The sequence below is a fragment of the Plecotus auritus genome, assembly GCF_963455305.1.
Source record: "Plecotus auritus genome assembly, chromosome: 7".
Taxonomy (NCBI): domain Eukaryota; kingdom Metazoa; phylum Chordata; class Mammalia; order Chiroptera; family Vespertilionidae; genus Plecotus; species Plecotus auritus.
The window spans coordinates 7,427,043-7,444,174 of record NC_137774.1 but is presented as its reverse complement, the minus strand read 5'-3'; the positions used below and the strand labels follow the sequence as shown (position 1 = coordinate 7,444,174).

Below are 17,132 nucleotides of genomic sequence, written 5' to 3'. Positions count from 1 at the left end.
CTCCAGGCAGCGGGATCCCCTCAGGCTTACATTGTTCCACGCACCCCCTTCCTATAGTCTCCAGGCTTGGGGACTGACGGAGATCCCTGGAGACCACCCCCTGAGAACGCCAGAGCAGCTTGGCTTCATGTCTGCTTTCCCTTCAGCCGGTGGCAGAGGCTCTGCCCAGCTGACCTGCCTGGGGGCACGTTGGCGTGTGTTGGAGGCCCACCGGGACATTGACACTGTCTGACTCAGAGGAACTAGAATAAAACAGAGACAAGCAAATATAGTTCCCAGCTTGTTCAGGAAGGACAGTAAAAGAGGCACTGGCTATGTATTTAGCTTATGACATATGTATGGCTTGAAAGGCAGTGTGTGTGTTTATTTGGTGGATGTTCCGCTTAGCCTTCTTGGAAACGATGGAGGGTTGGGGGAGGCGGGGCGCGGATTCCAGCAGACAGAAACCCTCCGGTCAGCACAAACTCCAGCCTAGCAATCCTCAGGAGAGCATGGACCGGCCTTTCAGCGTCGGCTACGGTCAGGAGCATGTGTTGTGGCATTTGGACGAGAAATGAGGGCTGTTAGCTAATTGCACGCTTGAAAATGACAAGCCACTTGAAAATTCAAAAGTCTTGACTCGGATCCAAAAGAAATCAGTGTCGCCTTGAGCTCCGCCCTTATTTTAGACTGAATTTCAAGCACTTCCTATTGAAGATGGAAGTGCCTTCCCCCTCACCTGACACTGAGTACTGTGGGGTTCCGAGGCCATGTTTTGGAGCAGGGGTCCTCAAACTTTTTAAACAGGGGGCCAGTTCACTGTCCCTCAGACTGTTGGAGGGCCGGACTAGTTTTAAAAAAAACAACTATGAACAAATTCCTATGCACACTGCAGGCCCGGGATGAGTCGGCTGCTAAGCAGGACAGGCAGCGGCACCCAGCGGGCCGGATAAATGTCCTCGGTGGGCTGCATGTGGCCCACGGGCCGTAGTTTGAGGACCCCTGTTTTGGAGTGTTCTCAACTTGGAAGATAGAGTGGGCTCTATCGGTCATATTAATGCAATAAACAGCCTCGGTTTGCTGTGAACACATGTTCTGTCAGCACTGCAGTGGTGCTCATGGTAAATTTTGAGCTTCCTGATTAGTGGCTGTAAGTCGAGAACTAGCCTGCTGCCCACCAATCTCTGAGATTTTAGGAGTCCTTAACCCAGCCGTGGGCAAACTACGGCCCGCGGGCCGGATCCGGCCCGTTCGGCTGTTCTATCCGGCCCGCGGAGCCGAAAGAGCGGAGGGTTCTCTTGCTTTCCCCTCCGCTCCTTTACTTTGAATTTATATTAGTTCACACAAACACTCCATCCATGCTTTTGTTCTGGCCCTCCGGTCCAGTTTAAGAACCCATTGTGGCCCTCGAGTCAAAAAGTTTGCCCACCCCTGCCTTAACCCATTATGATGGATACACTTGGGGGAGTTTCCCACATTATCTTTATACAGATTTAAAAAAAACAAATACTGGAGAAATGTTCTTAAACTCTTCCTGACTTAAAATGACATCTCCTTAAAAAACAGAATTTTAAGTTCTTCTACCGGAAAAGAAAAGAGATGGTAAGTTCATTACCAAATAGATCTCTGCCGTTGGGAACCACCGGGAGAGCCCCGTGGAACCTCAGGAGACAGGGACACGCAGAGTCGTGAGTGGGAGTGACAAGGCCTCATTCATCTCACCCAGGCACACCTTCCCATGTCAGCCCACCTCCACCGTTGATAATTCCTCTTTCTAATCCCCTCTTGCTTTTATCCTCCGTTGAGATGAAACTTTCTCTCATAGGTGGTCTGGTCACTGGGGTCGCTAGGTCCTAGATCAGCCCTCAGTTCCAGACTGAAACTTCTCTCCTCACATCTACCTGTACCTTGTCTCAGGTTCCCTGGCTTCTACCCACAGCATTGCCCGGAATAAACTGGTAGGCTGCTTTAAGTTGTTCTTGGTTCAAAAGCTTCCTCTTTTCCTTCATTTCGTTTTGTTTTAAGCCACAGTTTCTCAAAGCGTCTCAACTACTCCACTCTCCTATGGCTCTGTGCCTGCTCCCATCCCCTCCTCATTGTCGGGCTCCGTGGCTGGAGCAGCGCCCCTCCTGGGTCTCATGTGCTCAGAGTGATCTATGAACACAGGTCCCAGCCGCCTCCAGCACCAGGCCACGTTCCTCTCCATTCGTGTACGATTTTGTGGCCAAATGGGCAAGGGCAGTCAGTCTGTAGGTTGCCTGGCAAATCACAGTTTTTGAAATCATCCTTTTCTCCATTCTGTAACCTCGGATTCCAACTCCAAATAAACCACTTCTTTTATTTTTTCCCCCATTGTAAGGCTGGGGATGGATTCAGGGGTACATGGAGGGGCAGGTCTGTTCAGATGGCAGTTCTATTGCTGTTGTCTCCGAATATCCAATGTTACTAAAATGTCTGTGTCTGTAGACAGCTAAGTGAATGGGAGCCACTTGCTGGGAGTGCATATGGCCACAAAGTATTGTAAGAAGAGAAATTGCTAAGTCACTGGCCGTGACTTTCTCTTTCAGGGAACGCAGAGAGGTTGAAAACAAGCAGCGTTACCTTAGACATTTTATTGGGAGTATTGCTTCTGTCTCAGGCAGGTTTGGCTGAGAATGTATAAAGGCAGATTATATGTTCAGGGGATTGGGAGCAAGGAGAACAAGGTATTGAAGATAGGGAAGAGATAACAGACGTCATATAAGGAACACCGGCCAATTTCTTTGCCAGTGCGGGTGGAGTACAAATTGTTTTGAAGGAAAGTAGGTAGGTATTTTGAAATATAATGGCTTTAGGTCAGAAAAGCTAGTTTATATGCCATTGGTAAAGTACCAACGGAAAGTAAACACACAGACGCACACACACTCACACAGCTGTTCTTTACTGTAAGGTACACGCGGAGTGATTTAAGGTATAACTTGAAAGTGTAATAGAAGAGGAAAGTGAAGATAGGAGATCTTTGGTTTCAGTATGTTTTTAAAGCGGGTTGCGTTTAGTTTTCTACAAGTTCTGAAATCGTAGGCTAGTGAAAACGCAGATGATTTCTAGATTTTAATGTGATTAATTTTTTTTTTCCCTTTAAGCTTGAAGAAGAATTCCAAAGAACGGCCAACATATCCAGAGCTTATGGTGAGTACTGTTAGCATCACAAACATGTTCAAACTAACAGTGAGTAGCGATAAAGTACCTAAGACCTAAATCGCAATCGAACAATCATAGTTGGAAGAGCTGACTGACTCATTGAGATATTGATAACTGGAATAAAACTGAAGGAAAAAAAAATGCAAACCATTGAGCCTTTCATTTGTCCTAAATCCTCCTGTAGTATAACATGGGCCATGTTAACAGTCTTAGCAAACTTTCCATGCTGATAAACAACAGCATCTAGGCCAAATGTGTCTATAAAATTTATATTTTCAAAAGTGAATGACAGGAAGAGTCATATATTACTATATAAAACGAAGGAAAGCATGATTTAAAGGATTTTAATATTGAAAGACATGTCAGTGCTATGTGACTGATTGATTTTGGATAAAATATTTAGGATTATTTGGAGGAATTTCTTTTTGATGGGTGTTTAGGGAGCAAAGAACCCCTTTAATTATTTTCCTTCTGCTTTTTACTGTAGTGGAGAAAAGACAGAGACATAATAATCTGAATTATGCGACTTCAGCATTCACAGTTTACCATTTGCATGACCTGTGGAAATAAGACTTCCAAGTTGTTGTTTTAAAATAGTTTCTCTTAAGTTGTGGTGCCTTCTTTTATAAGCTGATTACGAAGGATTCTTTAACATAGCTGGCAGGCACCTAGACAGACTTGGCAGTCCTTATCTTAGTGTATGTTGAATGTGGGAGAAACACTTTTTTTTGAAATATTATAAAATTTAAGACTATTTACTAATGTATCTTAACCCGCACCCCCCTCCCCCAGATTTGTTACAATTGTCAAGGTTTTAATTGTAGCAGGGCAGGCGTCCTCAAACTATGGCCCGCGGGCCACATGCGGCCCACCGAGGACATGTATCCGGCCCGCCGGGTGCCGCTGCCTGTCCTGCTTAGTAGCCGACACGTCCCGGGCCTGCAGTGCACATAGGAATTTGTTCATAGTTTTTTTTTTTTTTTTTAAAACTATAGTCCGGCCCTCCAACAATCTGAGGGACAGTGAACTGGTCCCCTGTTTAAAAAGTTTGAGGACCCCTGTAGCAGGGGATGGAAGAGTTCTGTTCATGCACTATTGCAGAACAGAGGAGAGAAAACATTGACACCTTTCTTCCTAGAACACAGGCACCCAGCAGGCCTACAATGCTTGCTTGCTCCTATCCCATCCCCACCCTCAAGCAGCGCTCAGCTTCAAGACCAATCAGGGCAGGTGCAGAGGGGCAGGTTCCTGATTCCTCTGAGCAAGAGGTGTGGTGAGGTGGCTCCAACTTAGAAAAAGGATAGCTTGTTGGCCATTTGTAGATGTTCTTTGGAAAAATGTCTATGCAGGTCCTTTGCCGATTTTTAAGTCAGACTTTTTTTTTTTTTTTTTTTTTGCTATTTAGTTATACAAGTTCTTTATCTATTGTGGATAGGATATTAATCCTTTATCAGGCACATGGTTTGTAAGTATTTTCTCCCATTCTGTAGATTGCCCTTTCATTTAGTCGATGGTTTCTTTGGCTGTGCAGAAGCATTTTAGTTTGATGTAATCCCACTTGTGGGTTTTTGCCAACGAGTACATGAAAAGGTTCTTACTAATACTAATCATGAGAGAACTACAAATGAAAACCACCATGAGATATCATCTCACACCTGTTAGAATGGCTTTTATAAAAAAGACAACAGATAAGTGTTAGCGGGGATGTGGAGAAAAGGGAACCCTCGTGCACCTCTGTTGAGAATGTAAATTGGTGCAGTCACTATAAGAAACAGTGTGGAGGTTCCTCTAAAAAATTAAAGTTAGAACTATCATCTCATCCAGCAATTCTACTTCTGGGTGTATATTTGAAGGGAATAGAATCACTGTCTCAATGAGGTATCTGCACCCCCAGGTTTATTGCAGCATTATTTATAACTAGAGGCCCGGTGCATGGATTCGTGCACCAGTGGGGTCCCTCAGCCTGGCCTGTGGGGATTGGGCTGAAACCAGCAGTCCGACATCCCCCAAGGGGTCCCAGAGTGCGAGAGGGCACTCTGCAAAGTTGCTGTCGCTCAGCAGTTCCTGTGTTGAGTGTCTGCACCCTGGTGGTCAGTGCACGTCATAGCTACCAGTTGGACAATTGAACTGTCAGCAGGTTGGCCAGTTGCTTAGACTTTTGTATATATAGACTAGAGGCCAAGTGCATGGATTCATGCACCTGTGGGGTCCCTCAGCCTGGCCTGCACCTTCTCACAATCCAGGACCCCTTGGGGGATATTGGAGAGCCAGTTTCAGCCCAATCCCTACAGGTCAGGCCGAGGGACTCCACCAGTGCACAAATCCGTACGCCGGGCCTCTAATATGCATGTAAGGTCTTTGGTTAATCTCTTCCTGCTCTCCCTCTCCCCACTTCCCTCTGAGATTCATCAGTCTGTTTCATGTTTCCATGCCTGTGCATTGAGCATCTGCCCCCTGGTGGTCATTACACATCATAGCTACTGGCTGGTCAGACGGTCACTTAGGCTTTTATATATATACGAGAGGCCCAATGCATGAAATTCATGCAAGGGGCTCAGCCCTCGCAGCCCCAGCTTCATCCGGAAGGTCATTCCACAGTTTGGCCATCTGGTCTAATTAGCATATTACACTTTTATTATTATAGGTAGGTGGATAGTGAAGGCATGGAAATAGTCTAAGTGTCTGTTGATGGATAAAGAAATTGTGATACACACACACACAAACATACTCTAGAATATTAATTCAGCCACAAAAAAAGTAAATTCTGGCACAGTGGTATGGCTCAGTGGTTGGGTGTCGACCTATGACTCAGGAGGTCACAGTTCGATTCCTGGTCAGGGCACGTGCCTGGGTTCCAGGTTCAATCCCCAGTAGGGGGCAGGCAGCCGATCAATGATTCTCTCTTGTCATTGATGCTTCTCTCTCTCCCTCTCCCTTCCTCTCTGAAATCAATAAAAACATATTTTTTTTTTAAAGAAGGAAATTCTGCTCTTTGCAACACCATGGATGAAGCTTGAGGATATTATGCTAATAAGCCAGACAGAAAAAAAAATACTGTATGACCTCACTTATACGTGGATCCTAAAAAAAAGGAAAGAAAGAAATTCTAATTCCTGAGTAGATTGGTGTTGCCAGGGGTGGAGGGTGGGGGAAATGCATGATGTGATAAAAGGGTACAAACATCCAGGTGTAAGATGGAGAAGTTCTGGGGGTGTTGTGTACAACAGGGTGACAGTAGTTAACAGTACTGCATTGTATACACTAGGAGAATAGCTTTTATTTATTTTTATTTTTTAAAAAATATATTATATTGATTTTTTACAGAGAGGAAGGGAGAGGGATAGAGAGTTAGAAACATCGATGAGAGAGAAACATTGATCAGCTGCCTCCCGCACACTCCCCACTGGGTATGTGCCCGCAACCAAGGTACATGCCCTTGACCAGAATCAAACCTGGGACCCTTGAGTCCGCAGGCCGACGCTCTATCCACTGAGCCAAACCAGTCAGGGCAAGAGAATAGCTTTTAAATGTTCTCACCGCACAAAGGGAATTGTAACTAAGTGAAGTGATGGATGTGTTTATTAACTTCATTGTGGTCATTATTTTGCATATATCAAGTCATCATGTTGTACACCTTAAACTTACACCATGTTGTGTTGTCCATTATATCTCACTAAAACTGGATAAAAGAAAAAAGGTACAATTTGGAGATGTCAGAGAAGGAAGAGCTCTAGAAAGCCAGTTCGATGGTAGATGATAGCCACAGCCAGTCCCATGGGTTTTCAGTTCTGTTGATTAAGCTTTCAGTCTGAACCACCCTCCAACTGGGTGGCAGAAAAGGATTGGAGAAGAGCCGGGGAGCTCCTTGGGCCTCCATGGTCCTTGCAGAAAAGGCAGCCCCTGCGACTCAGCATTCTGCCAGCTTTATTCAACTAAGACCCCCGTCAAGAGGGGAGAGATGAGTAATGCTTGAGAAAACCTTAGCATACTGCATGTTCAGGTGGACTCTTCCCCGCGATCAGGTTTTTAATAGCCAGCCGGCGGCCGTTTCTGCCCTGGGTTCCCCTTTTTGGTTTGCTTATGCAGCCCCCAGAGCAACAGAAATGAATTTCACATCAAGTGCAGCAGACTGAGTGGTCCCTGTGGGGTCCTCTGGAGCCTGCACTCCTATCAGAAGCTTGCCTTGTTTGTCAGTATTTTCACGTAAAAGAAGAACAGTTCCTATATGTTTCTGATTATTTAAAATGCAAAACTCTTTTTTCTCCTTCTAAGAGACCTCTTATCAGAGGTGTCAGTGGAAAACACTAAAGAAAAAGTGCTGATTTCTAACTTTACATACATCGGCTGCCGGCATGGAATTCTACCTTCCCTGTGGATTCTAACGCTGTGGTCTTCTGTGGTCTGCCTATTAATGTTGTCAGCTTGTGGGGGCAGCCCTTTGCTTGTATGGCGTGAGTCTCTGTGGACTGGAACTGGACTTGCCTTTTAAGGCCATAACTGCTCTCTGCTTTTCTGTGGAATTGAGGTTTTTAAGTGGAAAATCTGAGTCCAAGCTCTTTGACTTCAGCGTTGGGAAAGCACTTACCGAGAGGCCATTGTTTAGGTTGTAGGAGTTGGTGAAGAGGTAGAGAAAAAAAGACAGAAATCCTTTTTTCAGGTGGAGGACACTATAATTAAGGCCCCAACCCAGACATGTACCTCTTATAGAAATCTCAAATGTTTTTCTTTCTAACTTGGATTGAGTGGGTGTATTTGCTTTCCTATCATCTCATTTGCTTGTTCTCTCAGACTCCCATTGGGGGACATGACTCAGTAGGTTTTGTTCTTCTAGAGCAGGGACCAGCCAGCTTTTTCTGTAAAGGGTTAGATAGTGAGTGTTTCTGGCTTTGTGGGCCTGCTCACTTCTGTTGTTTGAGTGTGAGAGTAGCCATATTCAGTATGTAAACAAATGGGTGTGGCCGTGTACCAATAAAACTTTATTTGGAATATGGGCAGTGGGCTAGTTTTGGCCCGTGGACCACCGGTGGTTGACCCCTGTCCCAGATGATAACCACCAGAAATGATAACCAGGCAACATAAGTGATTGCCCAGTGAGGTGATTATGCTCTCCAAATACACTGGGATGTTCTAGATTGAATGGCAGGGTTAAGGATGATTGACCCCATAAAACCATCATCCTGAGGGGTGTGGTGTTGTTCGTAGGCTGTGGAGACCATTGGTGGTTGTAGTGCCCCAATGCTCCTGGCATTACGTTCCTGGAACTCCATGTTTTCTCCAGGTGCAGCCACTGGTGAATTCTTTCCTTCCTGAACCTGGCTCCTTTTTTGAGAAACCCAACCTGGCAATGATTTCCTGGGGCCTAATTTGCTCATTCCCTGGTCACTGTCCTTGCTATTCTTAGTGCACTGCTTATAGAAGGGCCCGGGTTCCCCCCTAACCTTTTACAGCCTCCAAACCCACACACAGGCGAGTCACACTTTCCATCCTGCCAAGCCTGCCTGCTTCCTTTCGCTCTGCCCTCTGGCTGTCATTGCATTCCCCCAGCCTGAGAATAAACTGGAAGATGTCTGGGAATTTTTTTTATAAAGAGATGTCAGGTCAGGTTATTGAATTCATTCACAGACTTGGGCTCTATCCACTGAACTAAAAGCCACCAACAGAACCAGAGGCAAGACGGGCTGGCTGGCCTGGGAAGCAGTCACTGAGATAATCTGAGGTTTCACATGTCCTGTTTTGATAGTAAAAGACTTTGAAGTATATTAAAAGATCGCCAAATGTCAAGGGGATGTGGGGAAGCTAATAAGCATGGTGGGGAAGCACGTGGTAAGTGTGCTGTGTGAGTGGTTAGTAATCAGAAGCAACGCTGTATTTACTTATCCAGAGAGCTCAGGACCAAGGATCCAACATCAAGAGCTTCAGTTAATCTCGTGGGTTTGAGGCTTTGAGCCAACACCCAACCTCTGTCTTCAGATGGGCCAAAGCAAAACGCCTTTCCCATTTTCTGTGTCCTGATACTGAGCAGTGACCACCTACCTTCTTCGGAGCTTTATATATATATTTTTTTGTTCCTCTCCCATTTGCATTGTTTCCTAAAACTTCCAATGGGTGGGCATTCAGTTCCCCGCAGGGCTGACTCATCCAGCCCCCTCCTGTCCGGTTTACAACCAATATAATTAGAAACGCTACAGCTGGGCAACATGAAGGTTGTAAACTAAAATCCCAAGTCAGGGGAACAGAGTGAGTCACATATATACTCGTCTGCATGCAAAAGTGCTCATATTTAGCCGCTCCACCAGTTGCTGGAAAGAATTCCAGCAGACAATCAGGAAGGTGGCTGTGTTGGGTGGCGGGGGCAGTGGGGAGCAGGACACAGCTCAGGTCTTACCTGAAGGGACTGTCCCTCTTGATTTGGTTGGTTGGCTGTATTTCCCCTGTGAGAACTGTGGGTCATGAGCTGATGTATCTCCTTCTAATTAGAGGTGGAAGCTTCCAGTGTATAGTCAGGCAGTTGCTGTAACAACATGGAGTTCTTTAGGGAAGACGGTTCCGGTGCAGAGAAAATGGCTTTGTTTCCTCCAAACTTGTTTTGAAATGCATGGCCTCTCGTGTCAGACCATGTCTATTCTCCGAGCAAAATGCTGGGCTCGATGTTCTTGTAAAGTTGATGTCATGTGACCTGCGTGAATAGAGACCATTTCTTTGGCTTTTCCATCTTGGATATCCAAGTTGAGTTTTCCGCACCCATAGCTAGAGTTTGGCAGTCCACATTATTTTCCAGAAGGATCAACTCTTCCTCAAGAGAGACAGACATACGTCTAACTCGTGGCTGTAGATGTGGTTAGAAAGTGGCTTTGTTAAGCCTTTCAGTCCAAACCAGCTCTCCAGGGTCAAGGGTAAGCAGTGCCTTGCCCGTTCACGGTCCTGCAAAATTGGTTTTTTATTCTACCACCCATTTCCAGAGAAGTGACTGTGCATAAACCTGTGAAACTTCTAATTATTTTACTGCTGTAGCAGTATAACAGCTCTTTGTAGGGCTGGGTTATGTATAAATCAGAGTTTGGACTGTCTTTGCTGATCCTTGTATTTCACCATAAATAGGATCTTATGTAGCCTAATCCTATATAATAAAAGCATAGCATGCAAATTGTCCCCTCCACTGGGAGTTGTCTGGGAGTTCTACCAGGGGCCGGGGCCAGCTGGGGAAAGGGAGGGAGGCCCTGGCTGGCAGCTGGCAGCTGCTAGGAACCCTACCAATGCACAAATTTTGTGCACTGGGCCTCTAGTTACATATACTAGTATGTGTTTAAGCACTAGGTCCTCTGTAGTGGGAACATATCAAAATGGGAGAGTGGCAACTAAGAGGAAATATCTTTAAAAATGTTTGCATCACCAGATGTGAACATGATTTGGGATGAGGTAGGAAGAGTCCAGTTTAGCCCTGATAGGGGTATTAATTTGTTTACCAAACAGATCTGTTAATTAGCGCATCTCATACCTTGTCAGTGACAAATTTTAATACCATGTATTTTTTCTTTTCTTTCTCAGCAACATCCGTTTTTCACTCTACATGAATCCAAAGCGACAGACGTGGCATCTTTTGTAAAATTGATTCTTGGAGACTAAAATGATGGACTCAATCGGTTGACCCTCCTGTGGATTGGTGGGTTTACGGGGTGAAGCAAGGTCACTAAAGCGCCAACAGAAACTCATCCTTGAGATAATTTAACCCTGCCTCTCAGAAGGCTTTTTTCTCCCAATTCCCCTCCCCTCCAAAAGGGGCCTTGGAATCTATAGTATAGATTGAACTGTCTAGATGGATGAAATATGATAAAAGCTTAGGACTTAAAAAGGTGATTAAATATTTAATGATGTGTCATATGAGTCCTTAAGCTTCGCAGACTTTTCTTGTTCTTTACAAAATGAGTGCATTGGCCCTGGTCAAAAAGGTGCTACAGTAGTGATGAAATTGTAAGTAGACCTGTAGTCTGTCCCACTTATTATTTTAATATTTATGTTTAAGCGCTTGGTTGGAAAGATTCCATTTTATGCAAGGAGGAAGACACAGAAGACAAGGCAATATTTATAGGGCTTTTATGTTTTAAGTTCCACTGTGTCTGTGGTCCAGAAGAAATTATTTAATATGCATCTTTAAGAGTATTATAAAAGTATCAACAAGCAGCTCCTCTCGTGAAATATCTGTGTTTTCAGCTGTTGTGGCTGCCGCATGTTCTCAGATTTCTGCTCAGTCCTGGGTCCTAACCACATATTCCAGGTGCAGTGACAAGGTATCCTGGTCAGACTCTTTTCCCGACTTTGGAAAACATAAAGTCACTTTTCTCACAGCTCCAAGAGTCACCAACTGGGTTCTTTTGACACTTGTGATGTAGTCTTAATGGAATGTGATTCGTGATGTGATTTTTCTACCACCTCTCTTTCTGTGTGTGTGTGTGTGTGTGTGTGTGTGTGTATTTGATAAGTCCCACATTCGGCCAAGTGGCTTCTGTGAACATCTGTACTCAGTAAGGAGGACATTCGTCAGTCACGAGGGCAAATAACACTTCAAACCACACAGGGAATTGGTTCCTTCTGCTGTTGCTCCTCCTATATTGGACAGACCCCAAGGATTGCCTTGTAGCTCACGGATTCACTTTTGTTGTTGTTGTTGTTTTATTCAGTGAAGAAGCCTTACTATCCATGGAAGGGCTGCAGTAGAAGAAAATGAAAGGCAGTTAGGTGTCCTTTGATGAGATGCAGAGATAATGGGGAGGGGTGGATTAATTCCTAGGAATGGACTGGCAGATTTCCATGACTTGACTTGAGGCACATCTTTCTTCCGTAGCATGCAGGCGCTTGCTCCACAGGACGAGGCTAGCTCCGCCGTGCATTCCTAGCTAGCTGAGTAAGCAGCAGACAAGAACTCTTCCTCGCAGCCAAACACACCAATGCGTCCTCTGATTTGGGGCTTAGGTTCCTCGAAGATCAAGGAGTGGAGTGATCCACAGGGAAAATGCAACCAGGAGACATTGCTTTGGGACTTTGTGTTAAGACAACGCTGCTCTTGCAATACGAGGCAGAAGATTTGGATGAAAAAAGGAAGAGGAGGACACACTCTTGTTTCTTTCTTTGTCTCAAGTTCACAAGTATAGAGAGAAGGCTGCTCCCTCAAATCCTCCCCTTCTTCCCTTTTTAGATTTCGAAGTACAATCATATATTTTTCTCTGTTTGCATTTTCTCTTTGCTCTTGACCTCTGGCTCATAGTGGTTGCCCAAAGTGGGTGTGGCATTTCAATCGCACACGTCTTTGCTTTCAATTCCAAGAGATACCTGTTTGAGTCAGCATCAGTTTCATCTGCTCTGAAGCTACCCCTGTCTGCATCTTTTTCTACCAGAAAAGGGGTATGATCCTAGGGATTATGGCTGTTCCCTTCCAGACCCACTGTCCCCAATCTGCAAGTTCCTCTCTGAGAGAGAAGGAAACAATCACCACTGTATTTTTTGCTTTTACTCATCCATCGTATGCAAAAAGACAGTAGTAGATACAAATCTGAGGTCCTTCCGTTACAGCTTTGTGAAATATGTAAAGCAAAACATCTCTCTGGTCTGGGTCAGGTCACTCCTACCTGTTGTTCAGTGTAATTTCTCCTTGGAAATATCCTTAACCAAGAGAGTTTCTCATGTGTACACCTCTCTAGCCAGTGAGCCCCGGGCCTGGACTTGCACACTGGGGTAGAGAAGGAGTTAGTTACCATACTGGGGTACAGAAGGAGTTAGTTATCATACTGGGGTACAGAGGAGTTAGTCGATGGTCCTCAACCCCAGTGCAAATTGGAATTGCTGGGAGCTTGGGAACACAGTCCTTGTCAGGGTCCCAGGGATTTGATTTTCATCTGTCCAGGGTGGGGCCTGGGAGTCAGTGTTTTTTACAAGCCACTCAGGTGATTCTGGTGTGCGCCAGGGTTGAGAACACTGGTCTAGTACCTCCTAAAGAGAGAGTTCACGTTTCTCTTGAACATTTGCAAAGTGTGAAGAGGGACTGTGGAGAGGAACGGGAGCCCCCACTTCTTTCCCTGTCCTCATCAGTGGGGACACCTTTGCTACCATCAGAGAAGGCGTGTTCCTGGAAGACTGATGGGAAAACTGGGATGTCTTTTCCCCAGAGAAATGATGTACTACATGGTGATTAAGTATCTTATATACCAAAGTAGAATGGCTTCCTAGCCTTACAAGTACACATTGTAGAATGTGCTTTTTTTTTTTAGAACTGTGTTATAATTTATAAACAACTAATTTTAAAATATAGAGATGCATAAACTATATTTAAACTGGTATAAGTTGGGAGTCTCTGGTAATACATACATGCATATGTATGTATATATATGTACATGTACAGGTATATGTATATTGTCCCCAAAGTTGCATACACACTTTAACAACTTATAGAAAATTGATGTTTCTTTCTTTTCAGATTTAACCCATTGGAATTAATAATTATTCAAATTAATAATTATTCAAAAGTGTGTATACTGTATGTGTGTCCGAAACACCATATATATATATATATATATATATATATATATATATATAGAGAGAGAGAGAGAGAGAGAGAGAGAGAGAGAGAGAGAGAGAGAGAGAAGCATGCACCATCTGAATATTAGCTCTGTCTATATCTATCAGTGTAGTAGAAAGTCCGTGTATCTCTACAAAAGAATCATGCTCTTTTTTTCTGGGTATCATATAATATATATATATATACACACACACACACACACACACACACACACACACACACACACACACACTGTTGATTTCCATGTTTGCCAAAAAAGTGATGGGCATGACTTTAAGACAGTGCCTTCTGTGTGTATGCATCAATGGGTATTGCCCTTTGAAGTAGCCACTATGAAAGACTGTATATTTATATAAATACTGTTGCTAAAATACATTTCCCATTTCTCTTTCAGAAAAGTCTTCAGAATTCATTTCCTCTCCCATCCGTGTAACATGCAGAATCATATTATAATTGCTCCTTAGTAGTTTGTTTGACAAAAATCCTTATGAGGTATTTTCTTGTTTGCTTTATCTGCCTTTCATTATCAGACTTAGCTCCCAGCTGTTTGGCAATTTCTAGAATTCAAATCTGCCCTCAGAGCTGAAGTGTTACTATGACTGAGTTTTGTTTAAATGACCATGCATGGACTCTGAAGATAATTTCCAAATGTATATTTCCCCAAAAAAGTGTGCATTTGTTTTTAAGTAATTTCAGCCTTCCTGGAATAAGTGTAGAGTCTCCCAGATTGATGACTGTGAAGGAGAAAGAACTCACCTAATGCATATGCTTGATGGTAAAGTATCAGTCGGATTGTCCCTGATTTCAGACGTGGCCCTCCTCTCTCGGCCATGATTGACAGCCCTGATACGGAGGAACAGTCCATTGTTCTAAAGACCGTTGGGTTCCACTGATAAAGTCAGAAAGAATGGATTAAATAGCAGCTTCTATCTTCCTGAAATGGGAAATCGGCATATGGCTATAGCTCAAAATTGTGCGTATTTGACTGTGCCTGTCTGTCCTCCAGGCCTCACCCACGTACACAAAAAGTGTATGCCAGGGATTCCCAAACTTTCTCTTCATGGTGCCATTGGTTGTCTCAGTAAATTTTTTCATGGTGCCCTAGGCCAAAATAAATACTTAATAATTCCACTTATTAGGTAACTAGGTCCAAACAACGTAATGGTGGTGGTTTGTGCCATGTCCTGCAGATGTTGCTGTGTTTCTTTCATACATGTATACTATCTGATGGTGCCCTCGTGAGTTCGTTGCCCTGCCTCAGTATGTCTCAGCACACAGTTTAGGGATCATCAATATACGTTATCCTGATGTTTGCACTGTCCAAGGTGGTGGCCCTCAAAATGGAATTCTTGGCCACCTCAGTCTTCTGCATCACTTCACTCTTTGTGTTTCGCCATCATTCATATTGTTTTTGCTTGCATCTGGTTGATTAGCTTTTTAATTGAGGTCCTCCCCTTCTTTGCTGTTCATCACTCCTGCCACACCATAGGTCATAGTATAGAAAATGCAATAGTTATTACCCAGCGTTAGAGGAGCTGGCACTGAGACTGAGGGGGGGCCCTGGCTTCTCCAAATGCAGTGGACTTCGTATCTTTGGAATATAATCACAAAGGGGGCAAGGAGGGGCTGACCTTTTCATAGTTGAACACCAGAAATGCTTTTGGTGACCAAGGGGCTTCTTCAGCTCTGCTCAGAAACGACTCTGCTTTTTCCAGACGTGTCTAACAAAACACGTTCTCTCTTGCATGACCGTGCAGTGGATGCCTGTTTCTCTCTCCTACCCAAATGCTTTGCGGGTGATATAGCTCCCTCTGACCTCAAAGGTAGAGTTCATATATTCATAAAATTCATTGGAGCTGGTGGTCAGATCTAGCAACATGAATTAAACCTCTGTTGTGCTGGGGATTTTGCCCTCTTAGGGTCTAGCTATGCAATTAAAGGGAGATTTGCTGGCTTCAAGGAGTCTTCCATTTCTATTGAGTTAGCAAGTAGAATGCACAGTTTTCATTTGGACCCCTGAACATTTACAGACTCAGATGGAAAAATGTCAGAGTTAATCTAGAAAGAGGAAACCTGATAGAAAAAAAAAAAGATACTTTATTCTGGAAGATCCGCATTCCTCTCATCTAGTAGAGAGAGAGAGAGAGAGAGAGAGAGAGAGAGAGAGAGAGAGAGAGAGAGAGAGGGAGGGAGGGAGTGGGAGTGTGTGTTAGAACTGTTAAATGTGCTGGTAGCTAGAGGCACTTTTAAATTGAGGTGCTGTGGATTTCTCTGGGAATCTGTTAATTGCTAGTACCTTATCCCTAGGAAAATGCACATTGTACATGGAACATGTAGTTTCGTGAACATTTTTTTTTGAGGGGATGGAGAGGGCTACAGTGTAAAGACCCTATAAGGTCAATAACCTCTGCTCTGCAGAACATGGACTTGATATTCTAGACCAGGACTTAGCAAACGTTTTCTGAAAAGGGCAGACAGTAAATATTTTCAGCTTTGTATTTCATACAGTCTCTGTTGCAACTGGTAGGTGTGAGAGCATCCACAATAATATGTCCGTGAATGACCTCAGGGCTGTGTTCCAATAAAACTTTGTTTAGAGAATCAGACGATGGGCTATGTTTGGCCCCTAGGTCATGGTGTACTAACACCTGTCCTAGGCTATCAAATGCAAAACTCTAATTGATTAACTCTGTGTACAGAGTTCTTCCATTTAGTGAGGATTTAGCTCAGTTGCTGTTGAGGCAGATTAGGAAGACAGATGTAGATGTAGGAAGATGAATTCAGACAGATGGACTGTTCAGTCCCATGAAAATTGCCCCTTGATTTCCTTGGGTAAGTATTCCTTGCTGTGGAAGCCAATGGAACAATTTTCTTCAGACTGAATCAAGTCCTACTGTGTTGTTTTTCTTCTTCTTCTCCTTCTCCTCCTCCCCCTCCTCCTCCTCCTCCTCCTCCTCCTCCTTCTTCTTCTTCTTCTTTTGCAATAACCAACATAACCTACTTCAACTTGGAAATGAAAGGCACATTTCTTGTAGACATTAACTGCACTCTTGCCTCTTAGCTTCGCTTTTTGCTTCGGGTGTGATTTATGTGCAAGGAGAATCATGAAGCTGGACGCTAATTCTTTGGCTTTCCTTTTTCCTGAGAGGTATTAGGATTTGAGACTTTGAGAGGCCATACTTACCTCAGAAGCAGAAGGCAGATAAAATTCTTTAAATCTGCCAAGTCATCCACCTCATCTATTTGGGCCTCTTTTAAGGAAGTAAGAAAAAATGGTTTGTGGTCAAAATACTTGTCAGTGGACTTGGAGCTCCAAGTTCTCACTTTGACAGGGGACCTCAGCCTACCCCTCGAGTACCATCGCTGGACTTGACATGATGGGGCTGTTTTGCCTCAATCCTCTTTT

The 17,132-nt window shown here is 44.1% G+C and overlaps 1 protein-coding gene across 4 annotated transcripts in view; it reads left to right on the top strand.

Moving 5' to 3' along the window:
• Window positions 1–11,337, top strand: part of MAP2K6 (mitogen-activated protein kinase kinase 6) — a 100,937-nt gene extending 89,600 nt beyond the window's left edge. For all 4 annotated transcript variants that reach the window (XM_080682783.1, XM_080682784.1, XM_080682785.1 and 1 more), the window contains exons 11-12: window positions 3,102–3,147; window positions 10,705–11,337. In XM_080682783.1, the coding sequence (XP_080538909.1) occupies window positions 3,102–3,147; window positions 10,705–10,782 (124 nt within the window). In that variant the 3' untranslated portion in view covers window positions 10,783–11,337. The remainder of the gene's footprint in view (window positions 1–3,101; window positions 3,148–10,704) is intronic.
• The last annotated feature ends 5,795 nt before the right edge of the window (window positions 11,338–17,132 follow it).